This window comes from Tachyglossus aculeatus, chromosome 5, assembly GCF_015852505.1.
Source record: "Tachyglossus aculeatus isolate mTacAcu1 chromosome 5, mTacAcu1.pri, whole genome shotgun sequence".
Lineage (NCBI taxonomy): Eukaryota > Metazoa > Chordata > Mammalia > Monotremata > Tachyglossidae > Tachyglossus > Tachyglossus aculeatus.
This window is the reverse complement of record NC_052070.1, coordinates 82,197,724-82,218,382: the sequence shown is the minus strand read 5'-3', so window position 1 is coordinate 82,218,382 and position 20,659 is coordinate 82,197,724. Positions and strand designations below refer to the sequence as shown.

The 20,659-nt window shown below is 44.3% G+C and overlaps 1 protein-coding gene across 1 annotated transcript in view; it reads right to left on the bottom strand.

The window, feature by feature from the left end:
* Positions 1-865: 865 nt before the first annotated feature.
* The window catches only part of RAB11FIP1 (RAB11 family interacting protein 1), a 51,961-nt gene continuing 32,167 nt past the window's right edge, over positions 866-20,659 (bottom strand). Inside the window, exons 3-7 of the mRNA XM_038747339.1 lie at positions 14,923-15,368; positions 13,105-13,918; positions 9,434-11,554; positions 8,488-8,596; positions 866-3,141 (exon numbers count right to left, since the gene is read on the bottom strand). Coding sequence (XP_038603267.1) covers positions 2,923-3,141; positions 8,488-8,596; positions 9,434-11,554; positions 13,105-13,918; positions 14,923-15,368 — 3,709 coding nt within the window. The 3' untranslated portion in view covers positions 866-2,922. The remainder of the gene's footprint in view (positions 3,142-8,487; positions 8,597-9,433; positions 11,555-13,104; positions 13,919-14,922; positions 15,369-20,659) is intronic.

Here is a 20,659-nt window from a genome sequence, read left to right as displayed (position 1 = left end):
AGTGACCCCACCGAGAGAGAAATGCAGAAAAAAAATTCCGGTTAAAAGTCCTAGGGACCAAGGGATGACCCCAGTGTAAGGAATATCATCAGCAAAGGTTTCACTGTCACATTTTAACTGTGAGTTCCAGCTGCAAGTCTGCCACGATGACAGGACATATGGCATTGGATTTAGCACTTCCTAAGGCACTGATTTTTTTTCTTTTTTTGGTCAAGGTCAACCGAGGCACTGCAAAAATGTAACAGGTCTTGCTGTGGAATGAGGATAACTTGATTCAGTCCAGTGAGGCCTTTAAAAATCCACTGGAGTTGGGTCCCCGTTATTATTTTGACTAGTTTAAGTCCCTGAGACACTCCCAGAGTTAGCTGTCATTTAGTTTTCTACGTCAAGCCATTGAGGTCATGGCTCGAACCTCACTATAGCTTGTTCGGTGGAGATATGAAATCCCTCAGCAGCAGCAGTAACCACTGAATGTAAGAGTCAGAGGTGGGATGACGGGAGACAGCTTGAAGCCCTAAAGCCACATTACAGTCCCAGGCAGAGCTCAGAGCAGGAATCAACCATTTTCGTCACCTCCAGGAAGCATCTGGGGACCCTAGGAACCCATTCCCCAATTACTGAAGTTGCCCCACTAATGACTGCTATTATGTACCTGAGGTCTAGCAAGGAATACTGAATCCAGCTTCCTCTGCCTTGAATATTGCAAGACTCCAACAAACTCATCTCTTTCCATGAAAAAAAAGGCCTGCCTTCCAAGTTTTCCAGCACATTAAGGTCATCATAGTTAAAAAGTTTATATAGAGTAACAAATGTAGCAAGAAGCAGATATATATATATATATATATATATATATCTGCTTCTTGCTACATTTATATATACATACCAATATATGTATATAAATACATATATATTCATCTTGATAGAGAGGGAGATATATTTCCCAGGTTCAAATGAACATTTGGATTTTTTAAATGGGTAAATATATTTCACTGTGTTTAACACAGCAAAAACATAAGTTATCCGAGAAGAGGTCTTCAGGGTTAGAAGAAAGTATTAAATATCACAACTTTAGCTATGGCTGTCCTGTTCTAAAGGGCTACTACGATGCATCAAGCTGTAGTTATCACCCTTCAGATAAAACTGCAGCAGAAACTATCTGCTTCCTATCAGGAGAAAATATTTCACCCTCAATCATCATGCCAAATGGCACACACTAGGAAAGTTTTCAACTTAAAAAAAAAGAATAGTTTTCATGCAAGGGGTTGGGCATTTAGTAGCTGTGCCTGCTTTCCCGCTCCCAGTCTCAGTCCTACAATAAACCTACATTCACCTTCTCAGCAGGAAGGTGGTATGATTCTAGAACCTATATTGTAGCTAGCCCATGGATCACACTATAAAGTACCACATGACAGCTTCCTGAAGCCTTCGAAACAATATTTAAGGGAAAAGGAGGAAAAGTAACCCTAGGGAGTTTTACAAAATTCGATCAATCTCAGGAAAGGGTTACATCTTACTTTTCACAAACCCATACCCAAAAGAAAAATAATCAAAAAAACAAAAAGGAGCAGCAGTAGATTGAAACGAGTCAGAATGTCTTTCAGGAAAGTAGTGGAGAAATTTCAGCTTTTGACTGGCTTTTAGGAATGATGATGAAATACAGTCCTAACAGTGATGCCTGATGCCCTCCTCTCACTTCCACCACCACCTGGAAATGGCAGGTTCACTGAAGGGGAGGTGTGGAAAGTGCACTTAATCGGAATAAGGCCTCCAGAAAGGTTCAAAACAAGCATTAGGTCTACTCTCTCATCTGATTGCTTCCTCGGTTAATTCATAAGGAACACTTAAAACAACAGATTCTGTACTGTTCCCACTCCCTGTGACATAATGGACTGACTTAAGCGGCAGTAGAGGATTGGCCTGACGAAGAAACTGGAAAGCAGGGCAGGTTTTCTGCAGAGTCTGTTACAGAGACCCAGTTGAAAATGTTGGCTTTGACTGCCAAGGGGCTCACTCTCCTCCTCCTCCTCCTCCTCCCTTCTTTCCACGTGTCATTCAATTTGGCGAGCAGCCGAATTCACTCTTGCAGCCAGGAGGATGCCTGCGGCTGAGTTAGCAGTGACTCTTACCCGGCTTCCCTTCCAAATGAGAGTTGAGTTGGGGTTGAATTCTGCTTTTCTCCTTCCCAAAACTGAGATGACATACCTCCCTGTGGTAGGACTCTACAGACTGTTCTGAAATATTCAAGTCTGTTTTGGGGACAAAGGAGGGAGGGTGGAGAAAGGCGAGACAGGACGCTATTCACGAAAGGCAACTCATCTAGATTACACTAAGGCACTTTCAGAAGGCATTCCTTAAAATAATCATGCCACGGTTACCCAAACTGAAGTCAAATCCAGGAAGGTTGTTCAGATTTATATGGTATCAGGTTTGCAATAGTGCATCTGTCACCAGAATGCAATCCCCAAACTACTTAAAGTCAAGAAGAGATGAGCGAAAGATGGCATCAGGCGCCTGGTTTGCCCCTTCTCCTTCTGAGGCTTGTAGAAGGCAGCTGTGGGTTTCAAAAAGAAATGACGCCCTGCAGTTAAAATTCATTAATGCCTCCCAAGGCCTTCTGAATCTCCGATCTCTTGTTTAGATCTCGTAACCAGGCTCCTGGTAGGAATAAAATATTTACAACACATTTAAAAGGCACAGTACAAAGCTTCTATTCATCTCTGAGAATGGGTCCAGAGATTCAACTGCAATAATTGACCAGGCTTGAGATTAGTAAAATTCACTCTCATCAGACAATTTGCAAGGGAACAGGTAATTCAAAAGCAGATTCTAGTTGCTGTTCCTCTGATCCGCAGGACATCCATTTCCCCAAGACAGCTTGTAAACGAAGGTAGGAGGAGGCCGTCTGTCCTTTATTCGGATGTCTCACATCTTGCCTGCTTTCTTCCCTAACTGTGCTGGAGTGCGCAGGATGTTGGGAGTTTCCTCCATGACTCTGACAAGCAGGTTATCAATGTAGTCTTCCAACTCCCGCACCTGAAACTCCTTCTTGTTGATGGTTTCCTTTTGTTTCAGAACCAACTGGATCAGCTCGTCATGGGTTAACTGGGCATACGCACAGGCAGGGTCGGAGGGGTTGTATTTCTTTAGAAATGGGGAAAGAGTAATGATTAGTCCCAGATTAATTTGAGAAAAGCCAGTCACTAAAAGCAACCCGAGGGGAACTGTGAGCTAGTTTATAAAGGATCATGATGTTTCAATCCAGTCACGAGCTTTAGTTGAAAAAGCCACAAAATCTGACCCTTTGTGTTTAAAGTTTCTCTGAAGTGACACTGCAGGATTCAACTAAAGCAAGAATTCACATGAGAGACAGACAGACACACACACACACACACACACACACACACACAGTTTGAGCTCATTTTCCAGCATCTCTGTCTGGGCACTGTCACAGAGTGTTGATTACACTAACAGCCCATGGAAAAAAAGTTGGCAAGGCAAGGCCTCTGGTAGGAATAAAATATTTACAACACACACGATGGCATGAAGGCAATTTAAGTAACTTGATAATCCTCACTTGAAGCCCCAGGAATCAAAATAAAAACACCACGGTATTCCATGAGCACCCTCTGGGTGCCAGCTGCTGTTCTAACTCCCCTACCGTTTCTCTCCTCACCCCTTCTCTTTGTGAAAGAGCAGGATCTCCTGACCAGGCAGCACCCTAAATTACTCCATCGGCATTGTTACAGGAGCTTGGAGCTGAAATCTGCTAACCCCTATCCTTGGCTGTCCCCAAAGAAGAGAGAGTAATTTAGGGCCAAGCTAACATGAAGCTCCTTGAAGAACTTTCCCAAAAACTACAGCTCAAGTACTGCCAGGCCAATTTACAGTGAATCAAGGAGATCGAGTTGGAACAAAGCAAATGGGACATTAAAAAAGAAAAAAAGCAGCTCTAGAGCATTCTCCAATACTCACAAAGCTTTGGCCAGAAGATGTCCAAACTTGGCCTGCCCCGAAACCTTAATTCAGTAAATTGTTCATCAATGGGTTGTATTTATTGCGTGCCTACTGTGTGCAGGGTACTGTACTAAGCACTTGGGAGACTACAACAATATAACTGTCCCAGAACGTGTGTTTTCCTTATGTGTTTGGGTAGGGCCCCGTCGGAAAATTAGGGAATGTTCTTCCGATAATACACGTCTGTCCGAACAGAACGTGATGCAGAGTGGAAAGAAAGGGTTTGTCAAGGTGTGAAGACCACAATGCAGGTTTTCCTTACCGTGGGTCTTCAAGAATGTGACTCCCACGTTATAGAAATAACTGGAGTTTCATTAGCTCCCAAAACAGGAAACAACCAGTTCTGATCAAAAACTGAAATTAGCATTCGCTCCTCTCTGTACGGGACACCCTCCCTCATCCAGAGGGGAGGGAAACCACCCAGGAACTCAAGGCAATTCAGCAAACCTCAGCAGAGACCAATCTGTCCTTTACACTGGCAATGGGGAAAAGGAATAAGAAACCGCTGGGCTTCTAAACTACATAGACATTTTAATATATAGTGGGGGATTTTACTTCCCACACTTTAATGAACTGGTTGAGAAACAACTTCCTCTCGAGAGGAATCCTCCTCCTCTTCTTCCCCTTTACCACTTCTATGTCTCGGTCAGGGCAAACAGGTAAAAATCGAATTTATAATGGCAACAAGATATTTTTTCCTAGGCCTCATCCTTCCAGTCAGAAGAGCCAAGAACAACAAATAATAATAATAATAGTACTTGTTAAACCCTCACTATGTGCCAAGCACTGTACTTAAGCACTGGGCTAGAAATAAAATAAGCAGGTTAGGCACAGTCCCTGTCTCACATGGGGCTCAAAGTCTAAGCAGGAGGAAAAACAGCCACAATTATATTGCAAATACGGTCCTAATGTCAAGAGAAAGTTTCAGTAGTCAGCAGAGGCTGTATTTTGAAGGGTAGAGAGCCTGTTTTTCAGGTTTTTACTAGTTCTCCACGACTATTGTTGGGGCCTCCGGGTGACCCCAAGGTAAGGAAACTGAGGTTAAACAAGAAAGGTTATTCCTTGGGACTTGCAACTTGAAAAATGGAGCCGTAGATTCATTCATTCATTCAATCGTATTTATTGAGCGCTTACTGTGTGCAGAGCACTGTACTAAGCGCTTGAGAAGTACAAGTTGGCAACATATAGAGACGGTTCCTACCCAAAAGCGGGCTCACAGTCTAGAAGATGGTGGTCTCAGTTAACTATTACAGAAATAATCCACAGTAAACCAAGTAACAATGGAGGGAAATCATGAAGCATTAAATACCTCCCTGGTTTTGTGGAGGTGTTTTTTTTTTTTAATATTCCAATTAATCCCACTAATTTATAACTTTCAAAATGGTTTGGTCTGTATGTAGAAAATGCATTTCTGGTATAGGTTTTGAGCTCTGTAGTCAGCTGTAAAAGGCTGAGTCATTACCATATTACCGATGGGAATGTGTCCATTGTACTGATCCTAATTAAGTACCGTTTCTGGGTTAGGAACATGAAAGGGTTTTAATAACTTTAGCTGTGCAATATCTTTGCTAAACCTCCCCCTGACTCTGGCAACATTCCAAAGAGTAGTATTAGCATAAATATTGTTTTTATCTTTTTAGTACAAAACCCTCATTATATAGCAGGTCAGCTCTCGGCAGGAGGGCTGAAGGAACAAATTCCTAGAAAGAGCTTTTATATGAATTCTGAATATTCACCCTGTTCAATAATGAAGCTTAGGCAAGAACTGGAGAAACTAGCCACCCAGCTTTCACAAATCAGGCTCTCTGTGTGTCGTCTTTTGACCGAAAAGAGGTTTGCAACTGTTGACACCTCCAGGCACCCCGAGTCAGTCGGGAGAAAGTTGCCTGGGACTAAATACCCTTTGAAGATGACAAAATGAGCCAAGTGTCTTTCTAAGTAGCTGAGTGCTCTTCTTGGGAGCAGAGCCTCAGCTGTGCTCCGAGCAACTGTAGGTTGTAGTTTTCATCACCAAATCATTTTTTATTCTCTTCCTCATCCTGATCCAAGCACTTATGTTTCCTACCCTGAATACTGTATCAGCCTACCCGTTGACTCCCCTGCCTCCTGTCAATCTTCTGCCCAGTTCATATTTCACTCTGCAGGCTGGATCATTTCTCTGAAAAGCTGTTCAGTCCATATGTCCCCACTCCTCAAGAACCTCCAGTAGTTACCCATCCACCTCTACAAACAGAAACTCCTTACCATCGACTTTAAGGTACTCAATCAGCTCTCCTTCTGCGGAGAAGCAGCTTGGCTCAGTGGAAAGAGCCCGGGCTTTGGAGTCAGAGGTCATGGGTTCAAATCCTGGGTCTGCCAATTGTCAGCTGTGTGACTTTGGGCAAGTCATTTAACTTCTCTGTGCCTCAGTTACCTCAACTGTAAAATGGGGATTAATACTGTGAGCCCCCTGTGGGACAACCTGATCACCTTGTAACCTCCCCAGCGCTTAGAACAGTGCTTTGCACATAGTAAGTGCTTAATAAATGCCATTATTATTATTACCTTGCTTACCTCCTACTACAACCCATTCGCACACTCCACTCTTCTAACTACAACCTACTGTATATACTTCAACCACATCTGTCCCACCGCTGACCGTTTGCCCTAGTCCTCTCGGGCCTGGAACTCTGTCCCCCTTCACATCCGACAGTCCACCACTCTCCCCACCTTCAAAACCCTCTTAAAAATCACATCATCTCCAAGAGGACTTCTCTAAGCCCTCATTTCCCCTACCCACCCTCCCCTCTGCATCAACTACGCACTTGACTCTGTAACCTCTTAAACACTTCGACATTCACCCCAGCCCCACAGCATTTATGTACACAGTCTTAGGCTTTATTATTTCTCCTGCCATTTATTTTAATGTCTGTTTTCCCCTGTAGGCTGTAAGTTCCTTATGGGCATGGATAGCCCTTACCAATTCTATTTTATTGTACTCTCCCAAGTGCTTAGTACAGTGCTCTGCGCTCAGGATGACTTAGTGGATACAGCACAGGCCTGGGATTCAGAAGGACCTGGGTTCTAATTCTGGCTCCATCATTTTTCTGCTGTGTGATCTGGGGCAAGTTACTCCAATTCTCTGTGCCTCAGTTACCCCATTTGTAAAATGAGGATTAAGATGATGAGCCCATGTGGGACAAGGAATGTGTCCAACCTCATTAGCCTGTATGTACCCCAGCACTTATTCCAATGCCTGGGATATAGTAAGCCCTTAACAAACACCATAAGAAAAATACCATTGATAAAGGCTAGAACTGCTGCCTATATAATATGGGGTTTGGTGGAATCTTCCATAAACTACCCACCTAGTTATGAGTTAAGTTAAGCAAACAGTGAACAATGCTACATATATATCATTCCTACATACCTGAGTAGGGAGCGTAGAGCATGAAAGGAAGGAGGAAATCAAGGAGGGTAGGGAGGGGAAGGAAAGTTTTATTAAAAATGTAATGTGCTGATCACATTTTTGCACTGTTTTGGAAGCCGGCCCTAAGTTCACATTGAGAGTGCTCAATATACACTCACTGCCAGACGACCTTAATTCTTCTGGGCAAAGTTAGCTTGTGCTAACTCTGTCAAGACTAGAGAGGTGAAGGCAAAGGGTGGTCTGAAAGGTGCTAACTTGCTTTAGCCATATATATATATATATACACACACACAAATTGCCAAAGCACATTAGCACTTTTCATATACATCTATATAAATGTGTATATATATATATATATATATATATATATGTATGTACAGATATGAAATAACCTCTTCACCAATAACCTGCATGCCCCGGTTACAAGAGATGGATACTCTAAGTACAGTTTCTGGCCGTTACGTTTTGGAGAAAGCTCTGAGGAGCCGGCAATACTCACCCATCAAGGTGCAACAGGGAAGGGTTAGAAAGGTGCTTTGGGCCTCCTGGTTCAGAGAGACCCGCCCTTCTTCATATATTATAGACCCAATGCAACATCCTCCTAAGATAGCCAAATCGAGTAACATTTTGACTTCCCCTGACACTGGAAAAATAGATCAGAGGGCCCATTTGTACTTCAGTAAAGGTCGGATGGAACTTCCTTCTGGATTTTGGCCAGGTGGAGGGGAATTCTATAATACAGAATCAATGCTAAAAGATGACTGACTCTATTTTCAAACAAGGAACTAGGATGTGTTTGGGGTTGTTTGTTGGGGGGATGTGCACTTCTTGCAAAGTCATCCACTTTTTATAAAAGGGAGGACCAACACTGGGAGGCAAATTCATTTTTAGGTGTTTTCCACGTTGGCATTAATATGAACAGCTACAAACCACATAAAAATCCTGAATTTACAGGAAGTTAAGTTCCTCCAAGCTAGCTCAGAGAGTGAGTGCCCTAGCAACGGAAAGCATTTGATAGTCAAAAAGCTCACACATTTACACACCTAATTCTTATAGAACTATACCTTTATAATGGCTTCATTAATCAGGTTTTCACTGATGATCGTGGCAGTTCCCAAGCTGGTGCTGAGAGACTTGGACGCTGTTGTATTCATTGGCTTCACAGGGTGCGGTCTGAAAGAGAAGAGGGGGTGGGGAAGTGGATCTGTTTAAGCCACTCAGCAGCAGTTTGGCAAGGCAAGCGTTCTCCATCGCAAGGAGGGCTGCCTGGCATGTTCTAGAAGTGAAGGCAGACAAGGTGAGTGGTCCTGCCTAGGTCTCTCAGTTCATCGGGTTCCCTAAGTTTTAGTTAAAGCGAGAGAAGACAGGAGAAGTGACAATACAGCCAAGTGCCACCATATCCAGAGCCCAGATGCTCTCTCCAAACACAGAGACTCTTCCTCCGGGAACACACCAGAGACCTAGAAAGGACAGTATCTCCTATTTTCCGACAGCGTTTCTGGAGGCAATCATCTACCCACTGGACAAACCCTCTGCAACCCGATCCTCGGAGGCAGGGCAGAGACAACAAGGATAAACCTGGTTCGGTTTTAAGCCCGTGCTACTGTACCTATGGCAGAAAAGGTGTTCCGAGCAGAAGTCCAATAATTAGATCTGAACCAGTTTCTGGTGGGGAGGAGGATCGTTCAGATTTTGCTAATAACTTGTTCTCCCCTTCTCGGGGGCTGCGTGACTCGACAAACCTGTTCTACAATGGCATTGCAGGCCAGATGGCAGACCTGCGACTTCCCTCGTACCTGACTTTCGGTAGGTCAGCCGAGGTACGTGCGATACCAGCTGCAAACTGGGGTTTTTTTTAATCTTTCGCCCTGCCAGGACAACCTAGGCATGACATCAAAACACCTGTAAACTTAGGAAGAACGGGAGTCAACTCTGTCTACAAGTGGAAAGCCAGGCAGGGGGGAAAAAATGTATCCCACATTTAGACAGACAATCTTCCCATTCTCTCACCTTTGCTTGGCAGACACAGCCCCACCACTCAGCTGAGTTGGGACCGGCTGTGTCTCCGAGGGGGAAACCCACGCCCGAAGCAGCTGCTTCTTCTTGCCAGAATTTTCAACTTTATCAGCCGAGCCCTCTGCTGTTGCTTTTTTTGGAGATTCTGCTTTACCAGTGTCATAAGTGTCAGAGTGTGGAGAGCTGGAGGAGGAGTGTGCTGGAGAAAAAGGCTCAGAAAGGGAGGGATTTGAAATAGAGGAAGCCTGAGGGGTTTCAGAGAAAGAGAGTGGCTTCCCGCTTTCCTTAAAGGGGTCATCCTCCTTCAACTCCTGCTCCTCAACGCTACCGGGGCTCGACAGCTGTATGGCTAATCCCAAAACACGGGTTTCATGAATTCCTAAAGCTGAAATCTCCTTTGAAGCGGACCTGCTGGATGTAGCAGCTCCTTCAGGTTTGTTTGTTTCAGCGTCCTTCGTTTCCTTCTGGACTGATGTAGCCTGCCTAGCCTCACTTCTCCAACTCTCTGTTGGGCTCTGATCTCCCTCCTTAGTGCAGGCCAACGACAGACTCGAAAAAGGGGTCCTGGCCTCATCAGGATCTGTACTGTTTACAGCCATTTTGTCCTCTTCATACTGGTCTACTCTCTCATCATCCGAGGTCGCTTCCGGAATAGAAGGGAGGGTTAAGTTCAGATCTCCGGTAACTGGAGATCTAAGGTCCGGAGCAGATTTAAGATCCTTCAGGGGGTCAGATAATAAACCTTCGTGATCGTTGGCTTTACTTTGAAAATGCTCGCTGTTGAGATCATATTCCTCAATCCGGAATAACGGAGGAGCTTGTCGTGAGCTGTCTTCACTGATCGAGCCTCCTGAGAGACTCTCACCACCAAGCGTGGACCCCACCGTCTGGTCTGCTACGTTGACAGGTGGAGAGCGGGAAGAAGAAAGGCGGCCGCCAGCTAGAGACGCCGATCCATCATGATTTAGTTTGAAAATACTTCTTGGCTTTGGCTCTGGCGGCAGAGAATGAGGGTCCACTTCAATCCCAGTTTTATCCGTAGTGTCTCCTGTGTCGGATTCCTGGAGTCTTGAAATGGATGCAGGTGGCTTTAACTCAGAGAAAATATCACCGGCCATTTTTTCTTTAAATTTCAGCTCTGAAAGCTGATTTCCAGCCTTCTCTATAGTGGAATCTTCCACGTCCTCTTCCAGGAGGGAATGTTCATAAAAGGACACAGACTTCTTGCTTTTCTTTTGACCATCGGCACAAGTGAGACCAGCTACATCGCCCTTTTGCACCGCCGCATCAAATGGGGAAGACGAGTCACCCTTTTTGATCGACAGCTCACTTTTTTCATGGACAGACACTTCTCCATCTTCATTTCCTTGGCTTTCTGGAGAAGCTGGTTGCTTCCTGGTGTTCTGAGGCAGTGCCTCAGAGTCAGGAGTAAATTCTTCATTTGATTTCATCCAAAGTTTAGCATTTGGGCTCCTGCTGCCCTCACTGCTACCCTGGGTGATAATCTCATTATACTCGCTTGCATTTTCCCTGGAGGAAAGGTAACCACCAAATCCTTGTCGGTAGTGGTTCTGAGAAAGCTTGGTGTCCTTTTCTTTTTGTTGGACTTCCTCAAGCTGCTCAGGATTTGCACCTTTCTGCTCCTCCATGAGGGACTGTGCTGGTTTTCTGCCACTCAAGCCTGTGCTCTTCCTTGGGACGGGGCCTACCAGTTCCACTTCACTGATTTCATTAGCTCCCTCTGCAGAGGTGGCTGCCCCTGGATACAGAGGAACTAGAGGTTGTTCAGAAAGCCCTCCGAAAGAGGTGGAATCTTTGGTTGCACTCTCATTTTGAGACTTGACTGTATGGAGGAAAGAAGGCCTTGCAGAATCAACCTGGTTCGTATTTAAGGGAGGCCAACTTTCAATAGGAGTAGAAGTGGAAAGGGGAGCGGTGAGAGGTGACAGAGAGGAACAGCCAGGAAGGCTTTCAAGGGATTGTGTTTCTGAATCTTGTCTTGTTTTGGAAGGGGGAGGTTTATGACCCGGAATGGAAGTTTGCCCAGAAAAAGAAAGAGAAGAATCACAAAGAGAAGAAAGAAGCGTGGCTTTGGGTGGAGCCTCTGGAGACACTCTGTAAAAGGACAAAATGAAATCTGCCGGTCAGTTGCAGATGCAATATGAGATGAGCTCCCACACATACACTCACTCTCAATCTCTGTCTCTCTCCCTCTCCCATGGAGTGACGAAGATCTCACACATCTGGCAACATCAATTCAAGCAAAGTTGTAAGGGTGAAAACTGAACAATTAGAGAAGCAGCAGAAACTTACAACGCAAAAGAAGCACTTTGGAAACAGAGCATCTCTGCCACACTGAAAGGCTCATTTCAACAGGGCCAGGCAGATCCATGTCAAGAAACAGCCTGCAATTTCTTTTGTGGGTAATTTAATTGGAGTATTTGATTAATGGAATAGCAAAAAAAAAAAGGCACTTAAAAATCTTCAAAGCATTGCCAGAGCAGAGATTCCAAGACTCTAGACAGGGGTCTTGGTAAGGAACATGTTTTCTGTATGTGTAAGACAAAGGTAGGCAGAATCTCCAAAAAAAGTGTCACATACCCCAAGTCACAGAACTACGGTTAGTGTGAATGTGAGTCATGCTGAAAAGTAGAAATGCACTGAAGTTAGTTGGTCTTCTTACAACAAGATGCAAAGTCAAACATGCAGGGAACCATCACAACGCATGTCCAGGAATGAACTGCAGCTCCTCATACCATGTCAAACTTGCACCCCATTGCAAGGAAGAAATATGGCATTAGTCTTCACGAAAAAGGAGAATTACAGCATCCACTACGACCACAATTCACACAGGGCTGGGCGCAGTACAGCACCAATACACATTATTCTGCAGAAGTAAAAAAAAATGCATTCATATTCTCACATTTTCCATTTGAAGACACGAAACCACCTTGAGAACACCCAGTACTTTCTCCACAATTAGCAATTCGGACAGTTGGCGTTGACTAATGACATCATCTGCTTATTAAAAACCCTTGCTGGGCCAGTGGTGTTGAAAAAAAAACCAGAAACTTAGTACTGAGAGGAGGCAAAGAAAGCCTCTGAAAAGAGTGGAGCACTTGGAAAGTGATTAGATGGCTCGGAGGACCAGGATTTAGAGAGGAGCCACTCCGCTCACCATCTCTTCCCATCTCCCTCTTCTGCCCTTGACAGCTCGCCTTAGGAGTCTGAAGGGTTTTATTATGAGTACATTCAGAGTGGGTTCAACACTGTGGTTTGACCTTCACACCAGTGGTCGAATCTCCAACCCACAGTGTGACTGCCTCCTTAAAGAAGCCCGCAAAACTGTGGTTGGTGGCGCCAGTTTATTTGATCAGCATCTATGTATTTTACTCTATGTGCAGCCCAGATTGGAGATCCTGGAAGGGGGGCAAGCAATTAAAATAACAGGTGGGCTAGTAAAAAAAGCTATAATAACCTTGCAGGTCACTACAAACATTCCTTCAAAATTTTGTGAAATGACCACCGAGGAGCCAGGAGCGGCCCCTCCTCTACCCTCTGCCGACAGAAATGGCTGGAGGGGCACTAGAAAAAAAATGATCCAAGAAGGTGCCATTCCCTGCAAGCTTTTAAAAAGGCAGTTGACCCGAGGAGCCAAGACTAACCTGGGTTTGACAGCTTTGGTTTGGGGCGCTCTTGCTGAGGCTGAAGTCGGTTTGGTTTCAGGTTTGGGTTCTGGTTCCGGCTCAGTTTCGGGATCCAGGATCAGCACCTCCTCAAAGGGGTTTAAAGCTTTACCCTGTCCGGACACAGCGGCATGTGGGTCTTTCCCAGGATCTACCAAAGGGCCTCTCACAGGCTCAGCCGGTTTTTCCTCCCCTTTGACTTCTGCGGGGTTCACTTCTTTCTCCTTCACTGTGATGTTGGCAGGGTTCTCTGCTTCACTGTTCTTTGCCACCTCCTTTTTTCCTGTGACAAGAGACAGCAGAGAGGACTTCTTGTTCTCCTGCTTCTTATTCTCTTTCATTTCTTTTGCTGCCTCCACATTCTCAGGCAAAATGTTCTCCCTTAAGTCCCCACTAGCCAGAGGTTTATAAGATGGCAGAGTCAAGGATTTAAGTGAGTCTTTTGAGGGAGACCCAGACAGCCTTCTGTCAGGAGACATTCTTCCTGGGTCTCCAAGTTCCTTTGATGATCTGGAAGACAGGTTTTCGGCAGAAGAGAACAAGTGTTTCTTCCTAAAGCCTTGAGGGGATGGGGAGGAAGAAGGAGTGTTGTCTCTTGGCAGAGTTTCACTTTTGGGTTCTGGTTGCTCCATGTAAACGTGATTCCCATTGATGCACACATTAGATCGGGAAAGGTGATCGTTCTTGGACCTAAGGCCACTGAAAAGGGAGAGTCCTTCTTTTTTGGGAATGTTGTAGGTGATCTGGCTTAACTGTTTGGGATCTGCACTTGCTGTCCTCTTGTGAGACATGCCTGTGGGAAAACAAAAAACAAAAAAAACCACGAGTCTTAATAAGCAGAGTTCCCAAATCTCAATTAAAAAGAGATGAGATGTTAAACTAATGAGAACCCTACACAGAGGATATCAGAGTCTCTAATTAAAGACCCGTGTATATCTTTTACAGAGAGTCCTGCTGCGGAGAGCAGAGGAAATGGTCGGATGGATGGAACGGGTTCAAAGGACCCAGATTCTAGGATCTGAAAGGACAGATCTGAATAAACCAAATATTTTATTCTCCCAAAGAATAAAAAGGGAACTTCATGCAACCATATAAGCCTGTAGCATAGATAAGAAATAATACTTTAACGGAGCTCTTGCCTATTTCTGCAGACACGTGAGATTCCACAGGGCTCTGCCTTCTGAAACAGTGTTGTAGCCCTATACAAAACTTCTGGGACTCATCCTATACTCTTCCAGGCCTCAAGAAGATGTGCTTCAACATCCCTCTGTGATAATGTCCTAGATGTTCCAAAGGAAGCCTAGGGACCGCCACTTTTGATTTGACAGAATAGGCATGAATGTGCTCCTAAGTGTGCTTGAGTGATGCAAGCCCAAGAGTATTTTTGTTGCAAAACAGGGTGAAGACGTGAGATGTTTGCACATCTCATATGCACGTGTGTACACACACACATCCACTACCACAGGCTAGTATCAGAGGAAAGGGTGGGAGTGTGCCCAAAGTCCCTCCTCATGACTTGGACTGTCTTGGATCAAAAAAAAAAAAGTTTTAGATGGACTGTTGTAAACGATAGTATGTACTCTTGAAAACCAAACACACAGAGGACTCCGTAAGCACTATTCCTTTTGTTATTGTTAAAATTTACAAAAATCTGCAGCGTTCACCTACTTCTTTCCCCCTTTCACATTACATTCTGAAGCACACAGGGCTATCTATCACTGTTTTGTCTTCTACTTCTCTATATTGAAGAGTGAAGTGTAGAAAGGGGAAGAGAGGAGAAGGGAAGAAGAAACTTACTTTCAGAGGTTGAGGAAGATTCATCCTCAAAATCATCATCTTCCCACCGGGAGCGGAAGTCTTGTGGCCGAAGTGTCACTTTCTCTGGTTTGGAAGTGGGCAGGACAGACATGGACTGGGAGAGGGAGGTTTTCTGCAAACCAGCCTTGGAAAATAAGGTCTTGAACTTTGATTTCTTCTTCTTCTCTTTCGTAGGTGATTCCTCATCACTGTCCACTGGGGAGTGAGTCATACTGGGGACGATGGCAGAAGCGGTGTCAGAAAGTCCGTCTTGCCTCTTTCCCTTGATTCTGTCCTTCAGTTTCCCAAATGGACTTCGGGGCTTGTCTTTCATAGACAGGTCAAACATGCTAGCGGTCATGTTGTTCCTCATGAACTGGATGTCAACCTCGATTTCCCCTCGCTCTTTTTCCTTCTTTCCTGGCTTGGACTTTAAGGGATACCACCTTCGAAACAGGATAGAAAAAAAAAGAAAGAAAAAAAAGGGAGTTGACCCATAAACCCAAGTGGTCAGATAACTGACAACACATGAATTGCTTCATTCTTTGCCTTAGATGGTTTCTCCTCTCTGTCACTCACCTCTCTGACAAATGAATTCTCACTTCCCCATTGCCCCATTGTTCTATATTAGGAAAAAAAAAATATTGGGTGAAGCTACCTCTAAGTCAAAGTTTAATGCAATGCCAACTATACTATTGCCATTCAGTAAATATTTACTCCTAAAAAAAATCCAGTCTTTTTTTCCATAATCCGTGATATTCCTACAGTAGAAGACACAAAATACAAGATGATAGGGAAATATGTGATAAATTGTATGCAAACCACAGAGGAAAATGCAGAGGATAGAGAAAAGAACAGGCCTTGGCGGAGAAGTTATTGAAAATGTTGTAACGAAGAAAAGGGAGCAACTTGGGAAGGGAATGACAGGAGGTCTTCATTCCTGGTTAATGCTGCTGCTCAGCTTAACCAGTAGGAAATATAGCCATAGTGCAAGCATCACTTGAAAAACAAATGTCAAATATTTTCCACGGCCTAGTGGATAGATCATGGACCTGGGAGACGGAAGGACCTGGGTTCTAATACCAACTCGGCCACATCTCTGTTAGGTGACCTTGGGCAAGTCGCTTCACTTCTCTGGGCCCCAGTTAACTCATCTGTAAAACGGGGATGAAGACCGTGAGCCCCATGTGGGACAGTGACTGTGCCCAACCTAATTAACTCATACCCACCCAGAGCTTAGAACAGTGCTTGACACGTAGTAAGCGCTTACCAAATACCATCACCGTTATTATTATTAGGTTATGCAAATATCTGAAAATATACTGATGCAATAACTGTGGCATTTGTACTAAGCACCGTGGTAGACATAAGATCATCAGGTCTCCTGCGGGGCTCACATTTTAAGTAGAAGGGAGAACAAAGTATTGAATCCCCATTCTACAGATCAGGAAACTGAAGCACAGAGACGTTAAGTGACTTGCCCAAGGTGACACAGCAGGCAAGTGAGGCGGGATTAGAAACCAGGGTCCTCTAACTCCCAGGCTCGTGCTCTTCCCTCTAAACCACACTGCTTCTCGTGTGGAAGTATCAACCTAGCTGCAGTAAAAACTAAAAACGATACCCAGAAGTCTGAAGGGGAAAAAAAAAGATCCGCTTGACAATGCCTACTGGAGGAAACTTCCATCTCTGGTGGACTATAGAGTCATCACTACAACCATGACATCCGGTACTCTCAATCAGGATTCACTTTAGTAACCTACTTAAGATGATAGCCAGGGACTCAAGGAAACTGGCTTTACCAAAATACGAGGTGTGATTTCCTCCGTGCTTTCAGCAGTCAATACCAAGTGTGCTTGCAGCGCACACTTCAGCTCATCCTACACTGAAGATAAGGAGGATGATGACAGTGACCCAAAAGAAGTTGAAATACTGGGTTCTCGGCTTGCTCTGAGCTATCTCCTAGTTCTCTTTTTCTAAGGTCGTTTTGGCATTACATCAGTACTTGGCGATGAAGGCGCAGTCTCAAAATAGAATTCCTTCAAAGCAAATTATTTCGAAGCCACTAATCATAAAAGGAATTTCATTTTAAGGGAGTTAGTTTTAAGCAACCACAAGGACGAGAGAAAATGGATTCAGAGGCAGGCACAAGTCAAAAGCAGATACTCTTGTTGAGTTAATGAAATTCTTCCAGGGCTCTGTTGAAAACTGTGTGGGCTAGAAGTTTGTAAACTTAAAGAATGCATAGATTGCCATTTTCCGACCAAACCACGTGGGGTTTAAGAATGGGGCCAGCAGGGAAGAGGGAAAGAGCTTGAATTACTCCAGATAGTTAAAATACTCATAGCAGCAATTCATACTTTCCTTCCTGAATCCTCCTGCACATATCATGAATTGCTTGCCTATTTATCATTCAAAGGTTGAAAAGATTACAGTATTTGTATTTTCTCCCCAAGGGATAATGTGATAAATGACGCCTCCTTGATAATCTAGAGTTTCTCTTAAATTCCCCCAAAAGGGTAACTAACAAGAACATCTGAGACAGCACAAACAGTAGGACTTTACCCTGCCCAAATATATACGGAATTCAGACATCAAGAACCCACACAAGTAGTACTTCACCTTTAACTGAAGAAATTTACCCAGACAGTTTGTGATTTGGGGGAGTGCTTATTTATTCCAAAGTGTGCCTCTGAGCTGCTCAGGTTCCAAACGGGTCTTATTCTCCAAATACAATGCCAGCCATTCCACAGAGCACTCTCTACTACACTGAGTTGGCTAAAATATTTCCAAAGTGAAGTAAAGCCGTTGCAGGCGTTCAAAGAATGTCACTCAACAGCTATTGGGAATAGGCCCTCCGTTCAGAGAGGAATGATGCTAATAACATCTGTTTACTCTTAGAGTAGCTACGCAATCATCATACAACCAACCCAGGAGTCTTCCCCAGGGACCAATTACTCAATAAGACGAGGTCAGCACCCTACCACAACGACCAGCGGCCGGATTGGATTTGTTTTGGAAACTTCAGCACAACCTGGACATGACTAAAACACCCACCACTTGTTAATGAAGCCTATTTTCATATGCACCTGGGCAAGCCGAAAACCGAATGTAAGATGAGAAAGAGCACCAAGGACTTCAGGCTATAAAAAGTGGATTCGCTCACAGAGACGTAACTACCTGCGCAAGATTTCAGCCCTTTTCAAGTAGTTCTGTCCCATTCGGTAGTTACTGCAAGCCAACAAGTGATTAGGAAAGAGTAGGAAGGGGTGCTTAATTATTACTTTGAGTCCTGCTATTATTCTTATCACTAAGATTGACTTTGTATATAGCTCTGGGGTTTTATTAAATACTCACAGGCAACCACTAACCTCAATCCACAAAGGGGCTACTTACAAAGGAATGAGCCATAAACAAAATGCTGGAAAGTTTACCAAGCTGACTGACAAATACCTTAACCTGAAAAATCCAAAGTACAGACTTTATATTTGTCATTGACCAAATAGGTTTTAAGTTGTTCTGCAAAGTGATCTTATAGATTCATCCTAACAGTACTGAATAACAAAACCTGGGTTCTAATCCCGGCTCTGCCACTTGTCTGCTGTGTGACCTTGGGGCAAGTCACTTCACTGGGCCTCAGTTCCCTATCTGTAAAATGGAGATTGAGACTTTGAGTCCCACGTGGGAGAGGGACATGTCCAACCCAATTTGCTTGTATCCACCCCAGCGCTTAGTAAGCGCTCAGCAAATATATCATCATTATTATTATCATTGGAAGAATGTGAAGATAGGGGGTGGATGTGTGCTAAGGTTAGACTGACGTTTTGGGTACAATTCAGAAGCTCTCATTATCTCAGAAATTGGGGTTGGGATCATTTTCTTGGTCCAAAGGACAAGGCACTTCTGCTCAGAGAGAAAACCCTAATGCTAACATTCCAAACATTTTTTTTTAAATCCAGCATATATCCTGGAAAATTCTGTAAACATTCCTCTAGCAGATAAATGTACAAGCTGCACAAATAACAGGCTGCTATTCACCCCTGTGGTTTTTGTCTTCCACATGTAAAAGGCAGAAAAAAATAAAATGCAACTAGTCAAATGATCAGAACACGATGCCATACGTACGCCATCGAGTTTACCTCAGTTTGAAATCGCTAGCAAATTCATAACTGTAGGATATGGAAAAGATTCTCTTCCCTTTAAAATCCTTGTATGAAAACTCTCTCTGCTTCCTTCATGCTTCCTTGGTCAAAGGCATGTATGAAAAACAAAATGAATTTAATCATTTTACTTCACAACTGCCCTGATAAAAGGTTGAGATGAAGTTTTTATATGCTCAGGGGAATAAAAGGAGATGGAAAAGAGAAATTGTGGCTATGCGGCCAGGAGTGTTTCTCAAATGTGGTCCTCAGGACTGCAGCCCCTGCAGTATTTCTGCCACTGCCGCTCTGCTTTAGGTCAGAGGCCGCTGACGCATCCAAGTTCTCCAGGTGCAGTTTGTGGCTATGGCAATGGGCCACAAAACAAACCAATCTCCTTTCCCAGGGTGGTGGTGGAAGCCATTTGGTCTCTTGTGAGGGTGTGGCAGTGTCAGGGGGTAGGAGCAGTGAAGCACCCAACCCAGGATGAAAAGTAGGTGATTAGGGCAGGGGGAAAGGGAGCTGATGGAAGGAAGTGGGGGACGGAGAAGATAGATAAAGGGGAGAGGGGAGCCAAGGTGGTAGGATGAGGAGTGGGGAGGTTGTGAAGCAAGAGTGACGCCCAGGATGGCGAAGGGAAAGTGAGACCATGTGGCGGCTAGAACAAAGAGCCCGGAGATAACAGCATTTTTCTCAGTGGACCTCTGTAGCTTTGTGTGTCATTCCCAGCTTTAATCTCCTTCCCCTTTCCCACTGCCCCTCTCAGAAGAAGGAAGCTACTTCTTATGAAAACACTGGGCCAGGACTCCAGGTGGGAATCCTAGGCAGAGATGGCTGGGCAGGGAGACTTGGGAGAGCAGTACCTAGCACTAAAAACTACAGCTACATTTGATTTGAGAAACACAAATTTAGAAGGCTTGGGGAGGGCCTGGAAACATATTTGTATGAAGGAGCCACTCAGGAGCAGCCCAGTGATATTAAAATTCTGTGGTTTCTTCCCCATCAGTGTTAGCTCTTTAAATGGCCATTTAGAGACTTTCAGCTCAGTCCAGACCAATTAAGGAATTTCAAGTCTAAAGGCTGCTACTTTGCTTCAGAACCTGGAGTCCATACAGACACCGAGAATCGCTCTCTTTCACGCCCCCAACCCCACCCTGCAGTTCAGCCAAATGTCAGAATAAGGAAGGGTAGGATAGTCTGTTCCGGCTACTGGAAAAAAACAAGCTCCCACGGTTACGGCTTGCAGTCGTTCATGCTCACTCCCTAGAAGACTGACTGGTAGGACTCAAGTCTATTTCTACTGCTGAAGCAAACTTCTCTATCTTCCAAAACATTCCACAGAGCACAAATGATGGCTTCATTGATTAAGAATGAAAGCCATGAGGGATGAGATCCAACCCTATATCAAATATTTATTCGGGCAAGCGTTCACAGATGCTCAAGACAAATTTCAGGAAAATAACCTTACATGAAAAGAAACTCCCTATACTCTGGAATTCCCGACAGAATAAACCAATGATTTCTATGGTCATCATCCCTGGGCACTGACTTTGTACAAGGTGGTGGCCTGGGTGTTTGGGAACATACAATAAAAATCAGAG